This window comes from Arachis hypogaea, chromosome 4 (assembly GCF_003086295.3).
Source record: "Arachis hypogaea cultivar Tifrunner chromosome 4, arahy.Tifrunner.gnm2.J5K5, whole genome shotgun sequence".
Classification (NCBI taxonomy): domain Eukaryota; kingdom Viridiplantae; phylum Streptophyta; class Magnoliopsida; order Fabales; family Fabaceae; genus Arachis; species Arachis hypogaea.
The window spans coordinates 126,607,774-126,629,500 of record NC_092039.1 but is presented as its reverse complement, the minus strand read 5'-3'; the positions used below and the strand labels follow the sequence as shown (position 1 = coordinate 126,629,500).

Below are 21,727 nucleotides of genomic sequence, written 5' to 3'. Positions count from 1 at the left end.
AAAATTATTAATAAGTAATTATTTTATTATGTTCATTAATATTTTTTATAGTATAATAAATATTTAAATATAGTGTAAAATGAAAAATAGGGATAAACATAATGAAAAAATAATTGATAATACATGTAAAAATTTTATAGTATATATTAGTCAATAATACATAAAGAGAATGAAAAATTTTTATTATAAATATTTAATAGAAATAGATGATTTTTTTTTCTTTATAAAATGTACTATATAGTGTGTATTTATTAGGCTGCCTTTGTTTTCAACAACAAAATAGGATAAGACACTGAAAATAGGATAGGACAAGACACTGATAGACAGAGACACAAAATTTTGTGTTCTTGTAATTCTGCTTGGTGATAAACTAGAACAAATTATGAAAATCTAATTTATTCTCATTTTTTTCATTAAAAAAATTTGAGATGAAAAATATAATAATAAAAAATTAACAAGAATAATAAAAAAATAAAAAATAAGTTGTGTCTCTTGCACATAAAATTAACAAGGTTTTCTGGCCATTATTTACCACACATAAACCGTGGTGACCCACAAGGTTTTATGTGCAAACAAGTTTCTTCATAAACCGTGGTGACTCTCCACGGTTTATGCACGCCATCTCTCCTTAGTAAACCGTGGTGACCTACCACGGTTTACACTCTATATCTTTTGGCCATAATCCGCTGGGACCTGCCACGGTTTATGCACGTTTTGAAACCGTGGTGGGTTGCCACGGATTACATAGAAATGGCTTTTTGCACATACAGGTAACAAGAACCAGTTTTGCACATTTGGGTAAATATTTTCTCTATTCTATTTATTTAAGTAACTTGCCCTTTAATTAATTATATATGTTAAATTTTAATTACTAAAAAATATTTTTTAAAAATTATTTTAGACATCTTTGTGTGTGTTTGGATTACAGTTTACAAATGGGAGTTTGAATAAAATTGATTTTGCAAACTTGATTTTGATGAAAAGTAAGTTTGTATTAAGGTGATTTGTGTTTGGTAATCTTTATATCAAAATGGATTATAGTAAAATAAATGTTTGGATTATACTACTTAAAATCACTTTTAGATAAAAAATTACTAAAATAGACACCAACTTGAATAATTTTTGTATATTTTCTTATCATTTTAATTTAGATATTTGAATAGATCTTATTAATTAATTCTATAATAAAATTAATATTTATATACTAAAATAAAAATAATATATAAAAATTGACAAAATATATTTTTAATTAAAACTAACAAAATATAAATTTTAGAGAGTACTAAGAATAATAAAAAAAATTAAATATTTATCTTGGTAGTAATTGAAATAAATAAAAAAAAAATTTATGATATTTTTTATATAGTATATTTTTAGTATTTTTAGTACTCTTTTTTAGTATGTTATAATTTATTATTATTATTATTTACAATTAATTTTTTGTTTAATTTACTTTACCTAATAGAATCAATAAATCATATTATAAAAAGATAATAAAAATAATACAAAAAATTACAATTATAAAGTGTATAATATCAAATAAATAATTAATAAAAAATAAAAATAATAAATAATAGAAAAAGAGACTTCATGTAAACAAAAATAATAAGAATTTCATAAATAATATAATAACATGCATAAATGATAAAGTTAGTAAAAGATAAATAAAGATAAAATATTGATGGCTAAAAAACCGTTGTAAAACGCAGAAACTTAAAATTATAGCTTCTTGTAAACGTGGTTTTGAAAGCAAAATCACTTTTGCGTTCATAAATAAATAATTTGTCAAATCAAAAATTGAAACTTTTAAGAAGGATAAACGTGTTTCTTCTCTTATAACGCGTTTGTTAAACACACCCTTTATCTATGGCTCCCACAATCGAAGTATAATCCGATCAACATGCTTGTCCGACACAAGTTCAGAAAAAGCTAATATAAATTGACAATATTTGACGTAGGGGTGGCAAGCGGGGAAGCCCGCTCCGCCCCGCCCTGCCCCGCCAAAAGCCCGCCATTTGGCGGGCTGGCCCACCCGCCCCACCTAGTGAGGCAGTCCCAAAATCCCAGCCCGCCCTGCCTAATGGCGGGCTGGCGGGCCGGCGGGCTAAACTCGCCACATATCATTTTTTTTTACTTTTAACTATTAAATAATATATATAAAGATATAAAAAAAATCTCTTTTATTTTTTACTTTTAACTATTATAATTTCTAAAAAGTATAAACAAATTATAATTTTTGTATTCACAAATATTAAAATCTTTGTAATTATAAATATCTAATAAACATAATTATAAACCAAGTTTTCATTCAAAACATAATTATAAATATTGTTTCCAAAGCAAAATAAACATAATCCAAAACATAATTAACAATATTGTCTCTAAAACAAAACAAACATAATCTAAAACACTCAATTTTCATCTTCATTCTCTTGTAAGTTGGGTTGGGGAAAGTTGGATTTTGGTAAAAAAAATTATAAAAATACCCCTTACTAAAACAATACTAAGCCCGGCGGGGAAGCCCGCCCCGCCCCGTCCCGCCAAAACCCGCGGTTTAAGCGGTGCGAGTTAAGCGGGCTTTTGCTATTTAACGATCCCAATTTTTCAATCCGAACCGTTTTTTGGCGGGTTACGTGGACCGGCCCGACGGATTTAAGCCCATTTGCCACCCCTAATTTGACGGTTATCTGTAATGAAGATGTTATTTGTTTTCTCTTTATTATTGTGTTGTTTTACATTTTTATGTGACTATTAAAATTATTTTTTTCTAAAATAGTTTACGTTTAGTTTTTTCTTTTTGGACATTAGTCCCGTGGTTTATTGAATAAAAAAGTAATTTTTAAAAAAAAAAGTCTAAGGGGTAAGTAATTTTTGTATTTTATAGCCAATATTTAATTATCAAAAGAAAAATGAGTGATCTTTTATTATTAGATATAATTTTATACCATTAAAAATACTATTAATGACTAATTAATGGTTATAAAATACAAAAATTACTCACTTCTAACACTCCTCCTCAAAAAATTTACAAATTATATAAATTTGATTTTCAGATAAAAGCGAAGATATCTACTATTTGATCCTATTTCAAACAGCTATTGTAATAAAAATTTGCATATCGAATAAAACTTTAAATTTAAAAAAAAAAACTATCTATCAAAAAGGATTATCTTAAAATTAACCAAATTTAAAATTGCTTAGAAATTAGTTAGAACATGACAAATTAAAAAAAAAAAAACACAAACACATTAGACACACAAGATCTGAAAAATCTGAAACAGCTGATCGCTTTGTTTGAGTTTGAAGCAGACAGCAGATTCAATGCACGTTTGAAGTTGCCAAGGAAAAAAACAAACACATCAAAGACTTCCTCATTCAGCTCACTACTATGCTCAGCTAAATCAAATAAATGGTGTAAAAAAAAAGTATAAATTGTTTTGTTCTTTAATCTTTTAATTAATAATTAATAACTAAAAAAATAAAAGTGATAACTTAAAAATAATAATTAACAAAATAACAACAATTAATAATTTATTCTTTGCATGCTGACAGCTTCAGCTCAACATAAGAATTAAGAAAAGGAAAGAAACATAGCAGCTTCATCACTTGACCAGAGAGTGAGAGAGAGAGAGAGTGTGTGAGAGAGAAAAGAGAGAGAGAGAGAGAGAGTTTTTCTTTTCTCCCATTCTTCACACGGCGGGAAAACACACATTTTGTTTGTGCCCAAATCCAATAACGCCCCTCTTTCTTTCTCCCTCCAAAACCCTAACATTCCCAAAAATTCCCCTTTTTTCAGTTGCTTCATTCTCTCTATCCAATTCTCTCTCTTTCTGCAATGGCATTCCTTCCACAACCACGTGAATCAGCAGAACCCGAAGATTGCGAAGAAACCATTGTCACAACCGCAACAGCGGCAACTACAGCTAGAGCAATAGCAGCAGCAGAAGAAGATAACGGAACCATCGACGTTCATACAACAAGAGGCGCAACCATAAGGTACCTTCCATTGGATCATCTCTACTCTGCCACGTCACCCTGCAGTGGCTCCTCCAACGTCATGTCCAAGAAAGTTAAGGCTCGCAAGCTCACACCGCATTTTCACCAAAACGACGACGTTAGCGCCAAAACGACGAACTGCAACAACAACGGTGATGATGATGCTGAGAATGTTTCTACTGATAGTTCTGTTGTTGCTGTCCCGCCGAATGATGTTGACAGCAATGATGATAAGCCACCGCTAATTTTTGTTTACTCTCGGCGGCGAAAGAGGGGTGGTTCTGATTCTACTACTGCGTCGTTTTACAATTCACTATCGGGTCGGGCTGGGAAGGACCCGGCGGAAAGGGTGGCTGCGAAGAAGAGGAAGATTGGGACCACCGAGCTGGAGAAATTGGGAGTGGATTTGGGCGCGTTGGGAGTGCTTGACAACGGGCCTAGATTGAGAGAATGCCGCATTAGTAATAACGATGGTGGTGGTGGTGGCGTTTCAGTGGAGAAGTTGGTATCTGAATCTCGTACAGTGAAGAGATGGGTTGGGTAAAATTTCCTTTTTTTTTTTGTTTCTTGCTACTTCAGCTAAAATACCAGTTATTGAAATTGGGGAATTCGTGTTGAGCATGTATCCACTTTGTTATTTTTGTGGGGTGTTTTCGAAAAAAAAAAAAATCCACGGAGCTGAACTTTGCTGGTTAAATATATAGGCAAGTTGGAAGTTTTGAGCTCCGGCATTTAGTGTGTTTGGATTATAGCTTAATTTAGGTTTCAAATGTGATGATAAGTTTATTGAAATAATATGTTGCAAAAGAGGCTCTAAGGCTATGTGTATTTTGTTGTTAAGGGTTTATGATATCTGCATGTTAGAAGGGAAGGAACCATTCTTGGAATCTTAAGTGAATGTTAATTGCACTTAATGCAGGTTGAGTTTTGATAATGCTGACCCTGAGGCGTTCATTGGGTTGCGATGCAAGGCAATATTCTGTACTTTTCTTCGGTTACAAGTTTTGTGTTTGTAACACCGAGTTTGTTCATGCTATTTTATTGCAGATTACTGACAATGGAGGTGATTGTTTTATGCAGGTGTTTTGGCCAATGGATATAAAATGGTACGCTGGCCATGTCAAAGGTTATGATATCGAAACTAAGATACACCATGTAAGGCCTTCACTTATCTCAATTATTACTTACCTTAACTGAAAAGCTATGCAAGTCTCTGATTTCTGTGTTTGGTAATACCGGACGATTTCTTATTTGAGAGATCTATATAAATAAAATATATGCAGGTTAAATATGATGATGGCGAGGAAGAAAATTTAATTCTTTCAAATGAAAATGTGAAATTTCATATCTCCCGCGAGGAGATGAAGCGCTTGAATTTGAGTTATGGCAAAGTTCGTGACAGTAATGTCTCTGATTGTGATGTTGAAGAGATGCTTGCGATGGCTGCAAGTTTGAATGATTGTCAACAATTTGAACCTGGAGACATCGTATGGGCTAAGCTAACAGGTTTGCTAAAATTACTTTTTTTTTTCTTGTATTCACTTCTTTCCTCAAACTGTATACTAGGGAGGTCACGTGATGTCTAATCCATGTTGTTTGTTTAGTTCTTGCATTATCTGTTACTAGTCGATGATGGTATTTTTATAACGACTTCGTATCATATTATTTTGTTTGTTTTGTAGGCCATGCAATGTGGCCAGCTGTTGTTCTGGATGAATCACTTGCACGCAAGTGCAAGGGTTTGAATACATTGGGAGGAAACTCAGTTCCTGTCCAGTTTTTTGGCACCCATGACTTTGCAAGGTTTAGTATTATGTTAAAATTAATGGGAAAAAGTTGTTCTTTGTGTTCAGTGTAAGACTTTTGCCTTTTCACTCTAGACTCATTCTACCTTTTCCTGTTTTTCAGGGTTAGACTGCAGCAGGTGAAATCGTTCCTAAGTGGACTTCTTACTGAACTATACACAAAGTGCAACAAAACCAGTTTCTTTGACAGTATGGAAGAGGCAAAGAGGTAATGTTAACCATTTCGCCCTTTTATGTTCATCAGGTCTCACTTTTGGCAACTATAATATCAAAAAGAGGGAACAAATGCTGTTTCAATTTTAATGGTCAAAGTTATGACCAGTTAGCATTTTTTGCAGTTATGAATTCTTAATGTTTATCTTTGGTCCTTAGTTCCTTACGTACTGTGCTTTGGCATTCAAAATTGAATAGGGTTCACATGGTAGCTCAGATTTGTGGTTTTTCAATTTGACATAACAGGTATTTAAATGAACAGAAACTTCCCTCAGAGATGCTAGCGTTGCAAAAAGGATGTACAGCTGATGACCGTAAAAATGTAACTGGAGAGGATGGACAGTGTACAGATTCAGGAGAAGATTCTTTGAGTGACAAAGAGCCTTCCATAGCACTGGAAAACATTAAATTTCCCTTAGAAGTAGGAGACCTACAAATTATAAGCCTTGGTAATTTGTCAATATCCGCAGTTATATTTCCCTTATGTATCTGCAGCAAGTAGTTGTATTAAACGTGACAAGTAATAGTGTCCAAACAAAAGGCTTTGGTTATTTTTCATAGAATATTTTACATGATCAATCAACCATTAATATCTTTTGCTTTTACAGGGGAACAAATGCTATAATGTGTACTTTCTTGCCTACTGATATCTAATTGCATAAAGTTTTACAATCAGAGTGGATTAAATGTAAATTCTTTAATAGCTTTGAATACATGGATCAATATGGCTCAAGTCTATGGCATTTTCAACAGAACCTGATTTTTCCCCATAAGAATAAATATAATGGCTGAATGATACTTCTGTATAGATTTACAGCATGCATATTATGTAATTATATGTCAGCAGAGAGCACCACATATATGAGATTCAAGTTATCAAAGAGCATTGTACTCAAATGGAATTTAAAACTCATCTTTTTCAGGGAAAGTAGTTGAAGATTCTTCATCTTTCTGTGATGGAAAATCCATCTGGCCTGAAGGGTACACTGCAGTGAGGAAGTTTACTTCAGTCACTGGTGAAACATTTATTTATCTATTTATGGTTATTTGGGCTCTTTGTATGTCATATTCTTATGTTTGTCGAAGATGATGTAAACTTTTTCTTTTTCATGTTAATATAGTAGTTTTCATTCTGTTGTTTAATGCCCTTTATTTTCTCCCTTCGATTGTTTAGATGCTAAAGTATCTGCTGCTTATAAAATGGAGGTCCTGAGAGATCCAGAGTCCAAAGAACGACCTCTATTTAGAGTGACAGTTGATGGTGGTGAGCAGGTTGGCTTCTACTCTAAGGAATGACTTTGCTCCTGGATACATTTGTCTCTCTGGATACATTTTTCTACTAATATTTGATGTTCTTCCACTTGTTTTATATATATAAAAAAAAAACTTTTATGTCCTCTTTAATTCTTTTTAAATTTCCCGTTTTGTTTGACAAAATACCGTGATCTATGGCGGCATTCAGTCTGTCTTTTTTTTTTTATGACAGGAAATTGTGTTTATTTGATCATTGTTGAATTCCTTTGTTGTCTTGACCTTACTATTCAACTCGTATTTTTCCATGTAAAAAAGAGTAGAGAGGGACCTATTTTGCTTATTACTTTGAGTTTTGTTAATATAACATCAAATGTCTGGTACAGTTCAACAATCATACACCATCAGCTTGCTGGACCCAAATATACCAAAGGATAAATAAATTAGAAAGGGATGGTTCTGAAGCTTCTGTTGCGGAAGATAGGGTAGAAAGCGGATATGAATCTGGGACTGATATGTTTGGTTTCTCCAATCCTGAAGTGGCTAAACTAATACAGGTATTCTATTTCATTCTATTTTTTCTTTTGACCTCGAACATAAAGTCAATACTTTCGAAATTAATGAAATGGACTGGAAATTTTTGAGCTATACCCTATAGGAGACCTATAACCTAAAAAGAGTTCCATTACTTAATGGTATATTTGTGTTGATTGATCCATGCAGCTGGTTGAATGAACCTACCTCGTGTTAAAGCTTACTTGTTTTACTGAGAAGCTGACACTTGTAGGGATTGTCAGTCTACTCACTTGTTCTACTTCTCTTACTGTACATTATCTTCAGCTTATTATTGGCCATATTATAATCATTTCTTTTATCTCTATTTAATCAGTCTCTTTCTCTCTTTCACATGTCAACTTGAGTTAGCCAATTGTTTTGCTATCATACCCATGTTTCAACCTATGCACCCGATGCTTAATTTTCACTGAACGAAGTCTTGTCAATTCCAGGGATTATCCAAATCCAAAGTTTCTTCAAAGAAATCAAGTTTGAAGTTAGGTTCCAGAAGATATAATGACCTACCTGTTGGTTATAGGCCGGTTCATATTAATTGGTTTGATCTTGATAAGTGCAATGTCTGCCACATGGATGAGGTATATCCTCTCTCTTTCTCTTTCTCTCTCACACACACACACACACACACATCTTTAATCCTCCAAAGCATTCTATTTAACGTTTTCGCTTTTTATTTATCCTTTCTTTTGTGACCCAGTTCATTCAAGGAAATAAAAACATGTTACTTTATTGCTTGTTTATTTATTATTTGGTTTTATGTCTTGCATGCTAATGGGAATTATTTATGTTGTAAGGAGTACGAGACCAATCTGTTTCTGCAGTGTGACAAATGCAGGATGATGGTATGACCCCCAAAATCTTTTATGCAACTCTTTCTCTTGATTATGCAGATTATATATGAATATTGAGGTTAACATCTGTCTTTTACTTCCTAGTGAATCATTAAAAGCTCTAGTGGTTTATCCATTTATTGGTATTATCATAGTGAGCCATGAATTATATTTTTCATAGGTGCATGCTAGATGCTATGGAGAACTGGAATCTGTTAATGGAGTGCTATGGTTGTGCAACTTATGTCGATCGGGTGATCCTCCACCACCTTGTTGCTTATGTCCACTAATAGGTATGATGAGTTCTGTACAAATTATGCTGTATTAAATATTGACTTACACAACATTTAGTATTTATAATTGAGTTTCTTATAGGAGGGGCAATGAAGCCTACAACAGATGGCCGATGGGCACATTTGGCTTGTGCTATGTGGATACCTGGTTTGTTTGTGTATGACTTAAATTTTCTTTATTTCACTCAATAGCTTGCTTATATTTGCTAAGAGTTTATAAAATTTGTCAGAGACTTGCTTAGCTGATGTCAAAAAGATGGAACCTATTGATGGTTTGAACAGAATCAGTAAGGTAGGCCTCTATGACTAAGAATTTTATTATTTTCAAGGATTTTTTTAGTTTATAAGTTTTTGGTTAGATCAGAATTTCCAGTATTTATCTTTTTCTTTTATAATCTCCATCTGATTGCTTGTGTCATTTATTTCATGGTGATAATGTTTTGACCAGAGTCTTTATTCAGTTCATGCACAACTTTTGTTGATTTACTTTCCTATTGATCCTGAGATTTTTTAATCTGAACAGGACCGCTGGAAGTTGTTATGTAGCATATGTGGTGTATCTTATGGTGCTTGCATCCAAGTAAGTAGTTTGGCTTTTGAGCTTTTAATAGAAGAGTACTTTAAGTAAGCATTTTCTAGTTGGAGCAGTAGAGCACTGAATCTCCATTAAGGCACTAACTGAACCATAAAGAACAACCAGTTAGTGGTTAAATGCACAATCATGTGCATGATTTTTTTTTCTTTCTTTTTGAAAGACTCTATGCGATACTTAATTGTATTTTTCTCTATTTCACATATCAATTCTGCAGTGTTCAAACAATTCTTGCCGAGTAGCATATCATCCACTTTGTGCTCGTGCTGCTGGTCTTTGTGTTGAGGTATTTCTCCTTTGTTCTTATTCAATATACCATGTTCTATTGATTACTCTGTTTGACAGAGTGTGGTGTTGGCTTTGATATGATTCTTTATCCATTTATTTATTTTTAATTTTCATTATTTATAGCTTGAGAATGAGGACAGGCTCTATCTACTTTCTGTTGATGATGATGAAGAGCAGTGCATTCGACTGCTTTCTTTTTGCAAGAAACATAGGCAGCCATCTAATGAACATTCTGTTGCCAATGAACGAATTGTTCGAGCTGCGGGTCCATGTTCTGACTATGAACCACCACCCAACCCATCTGGATGTGCTCGAAGTGGTAAAATATTTACCAGTCCTTTTTATTTTTATTGAAGCACATAGTGGAGCCTTGATAAAAGGGTCCCAAAACTAGGAAAGGTAAAGCTGTAAAAGGTTTTTCTGGATGTTTTATCTCTCTATGGGTGTTTGGGTACAGCACTTTCCGGGACCCTGTGTTAACACGGGATGCTATGTGCACTGGGCTGCCCATTATCTCTGTATGTTAGCTCTTATATTGGCTACAGGAAATGGATTCCTATTCTCTAGATATGGGTTCTCATGTTGCTTTGTATGAATTCTTCAGTACAAATAATTAATTGATAATGGGATTGACTAAAACGTCTGTTTTAATTCTTCTTGGGCAGAACCATATGATTATTTTGGCAGGAGAGGACGGAAAGAACCTGAAGTTCTTGCAGCTGCATCGTCAAAACGTTTGTTTGTTGAGAACCAACCATACCTAGTAGGTGGGTACTGCCAGCATGGGTTGTCTAATGAGCTAGAACCTTCTGGCAGAGGAGTCTTCCCCCAAGTACATAGGCTGAGGACCTCTTTGGGTGATGATTCGGGTGACATACTTTCTATTTCAGAGAAATACAAGTACATGAGGAAAACTTTTCGCAAACGGCTAGCATTTGGTAGGAATCATTCTCTGCTTTATATGATCAGAAATGTTATATATGTATTTGTTGCCTATTGCTGGCCTAAAGCATCGTAATCTACTTTCATAGCAATGAAGCTGTCCTGTCTCGTTATAACATATTCGATATTCTGTGTCTACCAAAATTTTAGGGAAATCAAGAATTCATGGATTTGGCATATTTGCAAAGCATCCATATAAAGGTGGAGACATGGTAAAGATAACATTCTCATTTAAATGGCCCTACTTTATATTAGAGAAATTAATCTTGAAGGGGTGATTGTAATAATTTCCTCTCTCCAGGTGATTGAATACACTGGTGAACTTGTTAGGCCTCCCATAGCTGACCGGAGAGAGCGCTTCATATACAATTCTTTGGTGGTAAGTTTTTCTGAATAATTATATCTGCTTGCATTAAAGGTGACATTGTTGTCTGGCAACTAATTTGTTTGAGAATTAGATGTCCATTGAATCAGCTTCAATCATTTAGTGATATTACATTGTTCTTTGTTTTTATCTTCCCCCTACCCTAACACAAAAAAAAAGGAATATTTTCAAATTTCAGCTCATCAATTGCCAACATGGACAAGAATGATACAACTATTGCAGCATCTGTTATGAATAAATCTAGTTACTATATTTTATCTTCTGGAATATGCTTGTGCAGGATGTTCTCACTTTGTCTCTTTCCCTTGTACAGGGTGCTGGAACATACATGTTCCGGGTTAATGATGAACGAGTCATTGATGCCACTAGAGCAGGAAGCATAGCTCATTTAATTAATCATTCTTGTGCAGTGCGTCCTTTCTCTCTTAAATTTGATTCGGTTTTTGTACCTGCATGTTGGATGAAGAACAAGAGTCAGATCTTCAATTTATTGCTCACCTATATAGTTTCTGTTTCTGTGCAGCCGAATTGCTATTCGCGAGTTATTAATGCTAATGGGGATGAGCATATTATAATATTTGCAAAGAGGGACATTAAACAATGGGAAGAGCTTACATATGATTATAGGTTTCTCTCTTCTTCAAAAGAATTATGATATGCACACTAAACAACCATACAACTGACTTTTATATTGGTTTTAGCTCTGTGCAAAATTGCAGTTTTCAAATATATTATACTTCATTGTTTAATATTGTGCTGACTATATTTGTTTCATGTGACAGATTTTTCTCAATTGATGAGCGGCTTTCTTGTTACTGTGGTTTCCCAAAATGCCGAGGTATAGTTAACGATACTGAGGCAGAAGAGCGAGCTACTGCTCTGTATGCACCTCGGAACGAGTTGATAGATTGGAGAGGAGAATGAGGTAAGCAATTGCGAGTGCTCTTGCAGTGTGACACCTTTGGTCATTTCTTGTCGATTGAGGTTCCCAATTAGACTATTAGAGTCTCCCCCATTTCTCTTTCTTCTTTTGTTGCAGATTTTTAAATCTTTATGCACAGAAGTTGTAAGATCCATCTGGATCCTTTTTTGTCCAACTACTTCTGCCATGGATTCTACGAGTTTCCTGAACGACATTGTTGTACATATCCCATTGCTTCATCGTAACTCCAACTGAGAAGCTTATGTCAGGCTCGCGATTGTGGGGTTCCTTTGGTGTTACTGTTATAGTAATTTGGAAAGACACCACCAAACCTATTACAAATGCCACATTTGAAATTCATTGCCAGAATTAAGGCCTCTGTTTAACTTCAACCAACTTGCTGAGATATTGTAACTTGCCATTGGATAGGTACACATTTGTAATTACATTAAAGCTTCATACAAATGAAATGAAATTTAGAATTCGAATTATAGCAAATGCTGATTGCAAAATTGCCTGCCCATCATAGGAATGCCAAATGCACATTTACTATTACTCTTATCTTATTATGCTTATTATTTTTATTATTGTTGCTATATTCTTGTATTGAAAGATAGCTATTCCATGAATTTTATCTCATTGAGACTGAGCAATTCATGAGCTAGCCCAAGCTCATCAATTATGCATTTAGTGATTTAGTCTCGTTCTTTAATTAAAGTTAACCTGTTTGGTTCATTTCTGCCCATACTGAGGAGCCACTAGCTCCTTACTCCAAAAAAGCCAATTTTATCCCCTACACTAAACTCAATACATAATTGACTTTTGTAAAGGACAAAAATAATGCTGAGATGTCAGGATATTGAGTTTAATTCTAAGAGATTATTACTAGATTATTACTTAAATATTATTGTACATTTCATTTATTCTAAGTTTTTTAGCTAAAATATTTTTAAAATATGATATATAATTGAAACATAGTATACTCTTTCAAGAAATTAGTTCAAAATAAATTTATATTGTATTAGTTTTCAAATTCTCATAGATAGAATGTTGAATCCACATAACATACATACCTAACCTAATCATAATAGAAGAAAATAAGTCAACAGTCTCTAATGATGAATACAAAAGTTATTGAAGAATATTTATATACACCAATTTTTATATATATCTTTCACTTTTGGTATTAAAAGTGATTAATAAATTAAAAAAAATAAAATTATATCCTTTATACCATAGAAAAATATCACTTAGTGGTGTGCCAAAAAAATGATACAAATATAATTTCTCAAAATTATTTCTGTTATGGCCCATGAAACTAACTGAGCAGTGAAAGCACTGAGTTCTTGACTTCTTGGTTGGAGTTAAAGACATCTCTACAAGAGGTATGTACTGTACTTTCACCAAATCTAGTATAATGAAGTTTATGTTCACGTTTTTTCTTAATGGATGTTTCTTACGAAGATCACACCTATTGCAAAAGGAAATCATACAAAATTGTGTTCAAAAGTACTTCATTTTATATTGTCATTTATGATTTTGCAATTTCCATGAAACTAGACATAATAATAACATAGTAATAATTTTCACACATGTAGTATAAGAATGCCAAAGGTTTCTTTAGCAATGATGGATCAATCTTAGTCAAACATTGACTATGATTGTGACAATTTTAGCCACTCACACGCACACACACATTGAAAGTACAAATATGAAAGTCAATCTATAATTCACTACTCAGAAAGATAGACATTGAAATTGAGTATGGTATCAACCCCATCTGTGGTGTGCTGATCCTCCTTGAGAAGTGTTTCCACAGTAGCATACCCTTTAGCATTCTCATACTTACCAGTTCCACCAATCACTGCTACCTCAGATTCTGTTGATGCAGTCCTATGAATCCCAAAGAAACTTATAGTATCCTCAATTCCATTGTTGTGATTCTCACTTTCAACATGCATCAAAATTGTAAGCACAATTGTTTTGCTTGAACCATCCAATGAACTAGCCAAGTAGAATCCTTGTCCCTTTCCAATCACAGCAGAACCTAGCTCTGGCCCTTCTGTTAATTGGTCATCAATCACAGTCACAGAGCCAAACATGAGTTTTTGGACCGTCAACCCGGCCGGGAGGTTCCCAGCCGTGATAAACGGCTGGGTACTGCTTCCTGTAACCGTGTTGCCGGTACCACTATTTTTGAACACAGGGGAGGCTTGTCCACCACTTAGGCCTACAAGGAGTGGCAAATTGTTATTGGTGATGATTCCATTGAGTTTGGGGTTAACTAGTGGGATTCCTCCACTTATTGGGAAGATATTGTTGTTGGCTTTTGAGAATGGTAGGCCGGTTACATCGGTGCTCGCGATGATTCCGGCCACTACTCTGGCTGATGGTTGTGATCCTCCAAGGATGTCATGCATGAAGAAAGAAAGTGACGGCTCTTTTGATTGTGGTGTTGCTTCAGGGATGGCCGGGACTTGGGCTTGTGGTTGTGGAAGTTCGGCCGGAGTTCCCTTGTTGGCCGGACTAGCCACTGGTGGGCCTGCATTGGTAACTTCAATGCCTGTGCCCGCATTGGCATCTTCAACACCTGAATCTCCGGTTGCAGGACCAGTGGCAGTGGCTGTGGCTGTGGCTGGGGTTGCGGCTACGACCGGAGTTATTTGGGGTGTGGTGGGAACTGGTCCTGTTGTGACTGAAGGAATGGTAGCAACTCCAGGTCCTGGTAGATTGCCTACGGGTTGTTGGGGTTGGGGATTAATTTCATCTAGATTTCTTGCGGAGTAAGCAACTGAAAATATTGTGAACAGGAAGAAAAAGATGCAAAAACCATTGGCCATTTTAATTTACACAGAAAGTTGTATGTGTTGTAGTGATGATTTGAGTTCGAGAGAAGGATTTTGTTGTTGAAGCAGATTTCTTCTTTCTGTTATATACACACACACACAAGAATATAGGAGAGGATATGTAATTAAATCTTTGATTGAAGTGGAGTTGATATATATGTTGATATATGTATTATGGAGTGGTTGGATATTTGTCCATGGAGTGTGTGCTTTGGTTAAAACAACTCCTCACTAATTAGAATTAGTGTTCTCATTTGTCACCAACGAAACCAATTTGATTAAAATTACACTGTTAATGATGTGATTAAAATTTAACCTATTAAATTTATGTAATTGTTTTTAACTATGTTAGATGTATACTAAAATTAGTCATTAAAATTAATTATTTATATAAAATACACATTGAAAATGAATTAAATAATATATATATTTGTATACAAATATATAATAACTGATTTTAATGTACAAATAATATTTTTGAATTGCATAATATGATGACTTTTTTTTTTCTAAATTTTTAGTTAAGACCGTTTTTTTTTTTTTTTTTTTTTTTAGAAACGGGGTAAAGAAACCCAAAAGAAGAGAGCCCCAGTTACAAACTAAACGGGGCAAAGCTACCCATTGTTCATCATCAGACAAAAAAGTTACTACCTCATTTGGAGGAGTATCCCAAAAGTGGAATCCAATATCTAGTTCTAAATCTTTATGCGCCAGGCAATCAGCACATCTATTGCACGTCCCTCACATACTTACCATTTTTTTCTTCCTCGATTGCAGTTGGTAGGAGTTGAGTCCGAAACCTTTTGGATGGGGAGGGGGCGAAATGTCGTCTGAGTTAAGGCTCATTGGCAATTGTGAATGTTTCTGATCAACACATTTGGGTGATTTTTTCTATTTTTGGGGCTGTTGATACTCTCTATGACAGCTTTTGAGTCACACTCCACTCTAACTTTCTTCAAACCCATAGTCCAAGCCAATTTGAGACCTTGATCTATTCCCCACAACTTTGCTTTGAAGGCAGTGCAGCTACCTATGTTGAACGAAAATCCCCCTATCTATTTACTATTCTCATTTCTTAATAAATTTTCGCAGCCAGTCTTTTTGGTGAACCCATTCATAGACCCATCAGTGTTGAGAGTGATCCAATCACAAAGAGGATGCCATCTGATGAGTTGTTATTCTTTGGGTCTTTTGTGAATTTACATCTGCTAGCTATCTCACAACTTTTTTTGGGTTTTTTTTTTTTTTTTTGTAAATAGCACCTATTTTGGGCTGCTTTGAAAGTTGAAGCAAAAGGTTATTTTCATCTGGACCCAAAAAAGCGTTATTTTTATGAAACCCAAAGAAGAAAAACCCCTTTTTAGCAATTTGTTTACCTTCTAAACTTTGGTGTCTCTTTTCTCTTCTTTCATGATTAGGATTATTTGCTTTCTTTTGATGATCAAATATTATATGATTAGATTATTTGTCACAATATTTGCTATAATTGTCTTGTGACATATATGTTTAACTTGGGAAATAAAATGTCCCTTAATTATTAGTTAGGAATTTGTTTGTGTCATAATTAAACAACCTTATCCATTATTTTTGGAAATTAATATCCATAGAATTTGAATTATTTTGAATTTTTAAATATACACCTCATTGATTTAGGAGGAAGAAGTATTGATTTTGATAAATAACGAAAAATATGACATAAATTAATAGATTATTTTGGTGAGTTGGCCTAATAAATACAAGTTACTATTTTTTGTAGAAGACTTGAATCTTTGCATGAGCTCAAACTTTTTGTATCTTTTGCTACTTGCTTTGATTAGACTCTCTTTTTCTTTTGGGGTGCAGTGAAGTTTGAGCAACTATCATTAAGATGGACTTGAGTAATTACATATATTTTAATTTAAAATTCAAGCATATATACTTCGGGTAATGCTAGGGAGACAAAAAATACAGCCAAAACTTGTCTTATTTAGCATTAATTAATTGTCGCAACAATTAATAAATACTAAATAAGGCAAGTTATGGCTATTTTTGACTAATTTTCTTTGGTTACCAAACATTTCCGATATACTTCTGTACAATATCTACAAATGAGGCAGTAGTGAGATAATTTTAATATAAATGATCAATTTATGAATTAACTTATTTGAATGAACTTGGAATGATTAAACAAATCCCAAACAATAAGTCTCGGTAATAGATTAATTAATATATTACATAATTTTTTTCCTACAATATATGTACTATAAAACCATAAACTAAAATAAGAAGTTAATAATAGCAACTTCAAACATTTTAACTTGAGAGTTAGATTAATTCGTGAATACACCTTGTTTTTTTTTAATTATTATTCTCTTCAAGTTTTGGAGATGGGTCCTTGGTTTCATAAAAAAAAGAGATGCCAATAATTTATACATTCAGAGTATTTCCTTGATATAATTATAAAGTGATGATTTTATATATTTAGAAGTTTGAATTTTATAATTATGAAAATGTGTAATAATTCATTTTTTCTCACTAATATATAGTTATATATACTATACAGTTTATATCTCTTGACCTTAATCAATTTTATATTATTATTATTATTATTATTATTATTATTATTATTATTATTATTATTATTATTATTATATTTTTTTTCTTTTACTATTTCCTAATCACATTATCCCTTAATAAAGAGGTTGAAAAGTATGCAAAAAGGGGATTGTAATAAAGGGGATCTCTCCTAGTTAATTTGAGACTTATTACAAGCACTTTTTGTCAGCAAAAGATTATCAACGTGAATAATTATTGTTACAAAGAAAGGGGAAAAAGTACACCTCTTAGTCAACAAACTATGCAAAAAAGAAAAGGAAAAACAATATAATAAAATAACATGAAAAAAAATTAAGAAAGAAAGAAAATGTTGTTACTCTATAGGGTTGGAAATGATGAAGTTGAAGCAGCCAAGAAGAAGACTAAAATAATTAAATATACGAAAGAATGGAATATTTAGGGTTTGGTGACATGCAAATTAAGGGTTTCTCTGATCATCATCACTTGATTAATTATTTAAGAATAATAAAATATAGTAACATGTTAATGCATGTTGATCCTGTAAATATTTATAAATTCCTATTTATAAATTTAATTTTGATACATTATCAGTGTAAAATCGTTTTACACGAACATTCAATTACATAATATTTTATTAACAAAAATAACTATTTTTAGTTTTTATATTAACTGCGCTAATAGTTATAAAAGAAACAATTATGATTACATAATTATGTTACTGTTCAGTACATCAAAATTAAATTCTTATTTTATAGGAAAAGCATATGGAACCAACTTTAAATCAGCCAAGAATAAAATAACTTAATTAATTATAAATATAGTAATTAGTTTTATTTATTTATGATTTAAAACATCGGTTATTAAATGTTTCACCACATTTAAATTAGGAAGAGATACGTTCAGTATCATTGCAACGTGAATCACAAAAACTGATTCAATTAGCTTCGGTCTCTTCACCTTCATTCCCTTTCCAAATGTCTAAAACATGATAAATTAGAAAATAGATTCAGAGCCATCTAATTTATAAAAAAAAAAGAAACATCCTAATACCTAATATAAACACCATCTATGTAAAAGTTTTGAATTCACTAAAAGATATTTGACTAATTTTTAGCTGATACCTTCTTGAGTCCCTAGTATTGTTGTATTTTATATTATATAATTGTGTTGTGCTTTAATCAAATAGAAATTAGGCAAGCGTGGCCTGCAATGCAGTGATGGATATACTGAACAATTCCTAGTTAGAGAGCAGAGTGTTGTGGCAGCATATGCTACACTAAATAATTGTAATGCGTGCAAAGTGATAAAAGGAATTTTTGCTTTATATCTATAACTGTCTAAGCAACTTGGATTTGACTTTATGTTATATTTATTTGCCATTTGCCATCAGACAATAGGGTAATAACATATTCTTCTTGTTCAAATTTAATTTGTAAATAATAAACACACACATACAAGTTGCATTGAACCAACTTTAATTTGTCATGCATGGTTAAATCATGCCTATACTTTGAAAAAAAAAAAAAGGTTAAAAAATGAGAAGCAAATTGAAATTAAAAATTTTATTTATTTTTGGATGAATCAATTATTATACCACTTATTATTATATATCATAGTATTTGTCAAATCAAATATACAATCTCTTGTAAATTTAATATAGGAGCTAGGTTCAAACCCAAAATAATGTCACTATTATTGTTGAATTAAGAAGTTAGGACTTGTGAAAAATATGCTACTTTAATTTATTATATTCTTTGAAACTTTAATTTAATTTCCTATAAATACACATATATATATTATATAATAAATGCATATTAGACATGGATCTTCTTATGGGTAGAAGATTCAGCTTATAATATAGGGTAAACTCTCTAAAGTTTGGCAAAAATTTTAAAAATATTCTTAAATTTTATTTTGTTTTAATTTTATTTTAAAAAATTTAAATTTACATCAAATATACTCTTGACGGCTAAATTTTTAAAAAATTTAAAACCAATCTAATAATAATACATAAAAATTATGCTTGATTGATTTGCTTGTGTTGAGGAATTGTTCTTATGAAATTATTGTTGAATCGGTCTTAAATTTTTTTGAAAAATTAGCTGTTAGGAATATATTTGATGCAAATCGAAAACTTTTGGGACAAAATTGAAACAAAATAAAATTTAGAAATATTTTTAAAATTTTTGTCAAATTTCAAGAACAAAAAATATACTTTATCCTAATATATATTAGTAAACCCTAAGATTAATGCTCTCATTTAACAAACCCAATATAATTTTATAATTAACTGCAATAATAATAGTGTTGGCACTAAATTAGACATTTTGTTTTGGTTTAGTTGGTCCCTCCATAAGGACACACCTACCTTATAAGACAAAAGAGTTTAATTAATTAATTAATTTATTAATAAATTGTTATTTATCTAATAAGAAGAGAGGAGATAGAGAAATTTTTGGAGCAGAAACCCAAAAGAATTATTGGAAAAATAAATTGAAGAATATTCTTGAATGTAGTGATGATAAAAGAGGGTGTAGGGTTTGCTTTGAAAGGGGGACATACATGCAATGCAAAGTGGTAATAAAACCAAAAGGGAAGAATTTATAGAAAAAGTTGGTACCCTTTTCACCCTGGGAAATGAGTAGTGTGTGTATAACATTCCATCACCCAAAACCAAAATAGGATCAAAACCAAACCAATACTTCATTCAAATTATATTACAAAACCAAACCCCTCTCTCTTTCTCTCTCTTTCAATTCTAATTATGTTCTTGCAAAAAATTAAAACCACATTTCTTTCTTTCTTTCACAAGACTAGTCCCCATCACAGGATTGTAAAAAAGATGTGCATGTTTGTGTTGTATTAATACTGTACAACCCTGCACAGGCTATCTATCTATTTATATATATATTTATTAGATAAAGAGAAATGGCACAGAATATTGTACTCATGTCATAGTACCAAAGTTAATTATTTGCAGCATGCATCCAAAATTAAATTAAAAATGATAAATAATTCTTATTTTTTAAGATAGTTGTTATAATTGTTTTTTTCTATTTTAAAAAGAGTTTAGTACGATTTTAGAAGACCATCTAATTAAATTTATGTGTCAAAATCATTTTAGTAATGAATTTAAAAATTAATTATTTTTGCTGATATAACAATATAGGATAAAATGACTGTGTAAAACTCTTACGTTGTTAACTTTTTTATAAAACAAAAAAAGACATATCTCTTTAAAATTGATATAATATAATAATATTGTGTTTAGTTCCATACTTCCATATACAAGAACATAAGCAATACTATTAGAATTATTCTTCAAAAATTGCTCTAAATTTTAATAGAAAATAATTTATTTTGGTTTGGGAATGGAAAAGAAAAGAATAGTCTAGGAAAGTAAAGCTAAAGAGTTTAGGGTTTTAAGAATTTAAATTTTATTCGTATTATTCCTTCCCAATAAATATTAAAAAAATTAAATATTTTAGTAATTTTAATCGTTAATTTTAATTAATATATATTATATATTTTTTATAATTAAGATCAACAACTAAAATTATTAAAAAATTAATGTTCTAAAAACATTTAAAAAGTTTTTTAAATATTAAAGCATATCGATCTGTATGCTTAATTAAAAGGAAAATGATTTGTTTTAATTATAAAATAATATAAATGGAGATGCCTTCCACTTTTTATTTGTTGAGCTTAGAAGCTACGCTGATGAGCACTATATAGGGGGAAATAATTGTTTTCTATAAAAGATGAAGAATCTTTACTTCTTCTATGACTGACTAAGGAGGAAGATGTCATTAATTTCTCTTTAATTTATTGTGTATATGCATGCATGGTTATGACAATACGGTCTGTAATTTGCATTCTTGAACACATTGCCCTATATATTTTTTTATTTTATTTTATTTTAATTTTTTTTCTCACTTTCGTAGCTATATATATATAGGAAGTAGGATGAATAGAGTAGGTAGCAATGATAGTATTTTGTAACTTCCTTGTTCCCAAGAGGCTAACAGTGAATGAGCATGATTGTCATATGTATCTGCCAATTATTTGTTTGTTTTATATGTTTTCTTTTTATTTTCATAAACTTATTTATTATCTTTTTTTTTTTCTCTCTTTAGTCTTGTACGTATACAAATAAATAGGCTTGTAATTGAGACTAAATCATATTTTAAAAAAAAATAAATTATGCAAAATTATTTATTGTATATGTATTTGAC

The 21,727-nt window shown here is 31.9% G+C and overlaps 2 protein-coding genes across 2 annotated transcripts; one reads left to right on the top strand and one right to left on the bottom strand.

The window, feature by feature from the left end:
- The first annotated feature begins 3,543 nt into the window (after window positions 1–3,543).
- Window positions 3,544–12,588, top strand: LOC112744780 (histone-lysine N-methyltransferase ATX2-like). The gene is made up of 25 exons (XM_072236238.1): window positions 3,544–4,536; window positions 4,916–4,967; window positions 5,077–5,151; window positions 5,280–5,502; window positions 5,679–5,799; window positions 5,905–6,009; window positions 6,261–6,463; window positions 6,938–7,030; window positions 7,189–7,286; window positions 7,652–7,822; window positions 8,273–8,416; window positions 8,633–8,680; window positions 8,850–8,961; window positions 9,044–9,109; window positions 9,192–9,253; window positions 9,485–9,541; window positions 9,771–9,839; window positions 9,965–10,160; window positions 10,507–10,779; window positions 10,934–10,995; window positions 11,085–11,162; window positions 11,482–11,577; window positions 11,692–11,795; window positions 11,951–12,093; window positions 12,208–12,588. Exons 1-24 carry the CDS (start codon window positions 3,836–3,838, stop codon window positions 12,090–12,092), a joined length of 3,351 nt encoding a protein of 1,116 aa, XP_072092339.1. The 5' UTR covers window positions 3,544–3,835; the 3' UTR covers window position 12,093; window positions 12,208–12,588.
- Window positions 12,589–13,627: 1,039 nt separating this feature from the next.
- LOC112744781 (dirigent protein 9-like) lies at window positions 13,628–15,178 on the bottom strand. The gene has a single exon (XM_072236239.1). It carries the CDS (start codon window positions 14,928–14,930, stop codon window positions 13,824–13,826), a length of 1,107 nt encoding a protein of 368 aa, XP_072092340.1. The 5' UTR covers window positions 14,931–15,178; the 3' UTR covers window positions 13,628–13,823.
- Window positions 15,179–21,727: the final 6,549 nt, after the last annotated feature.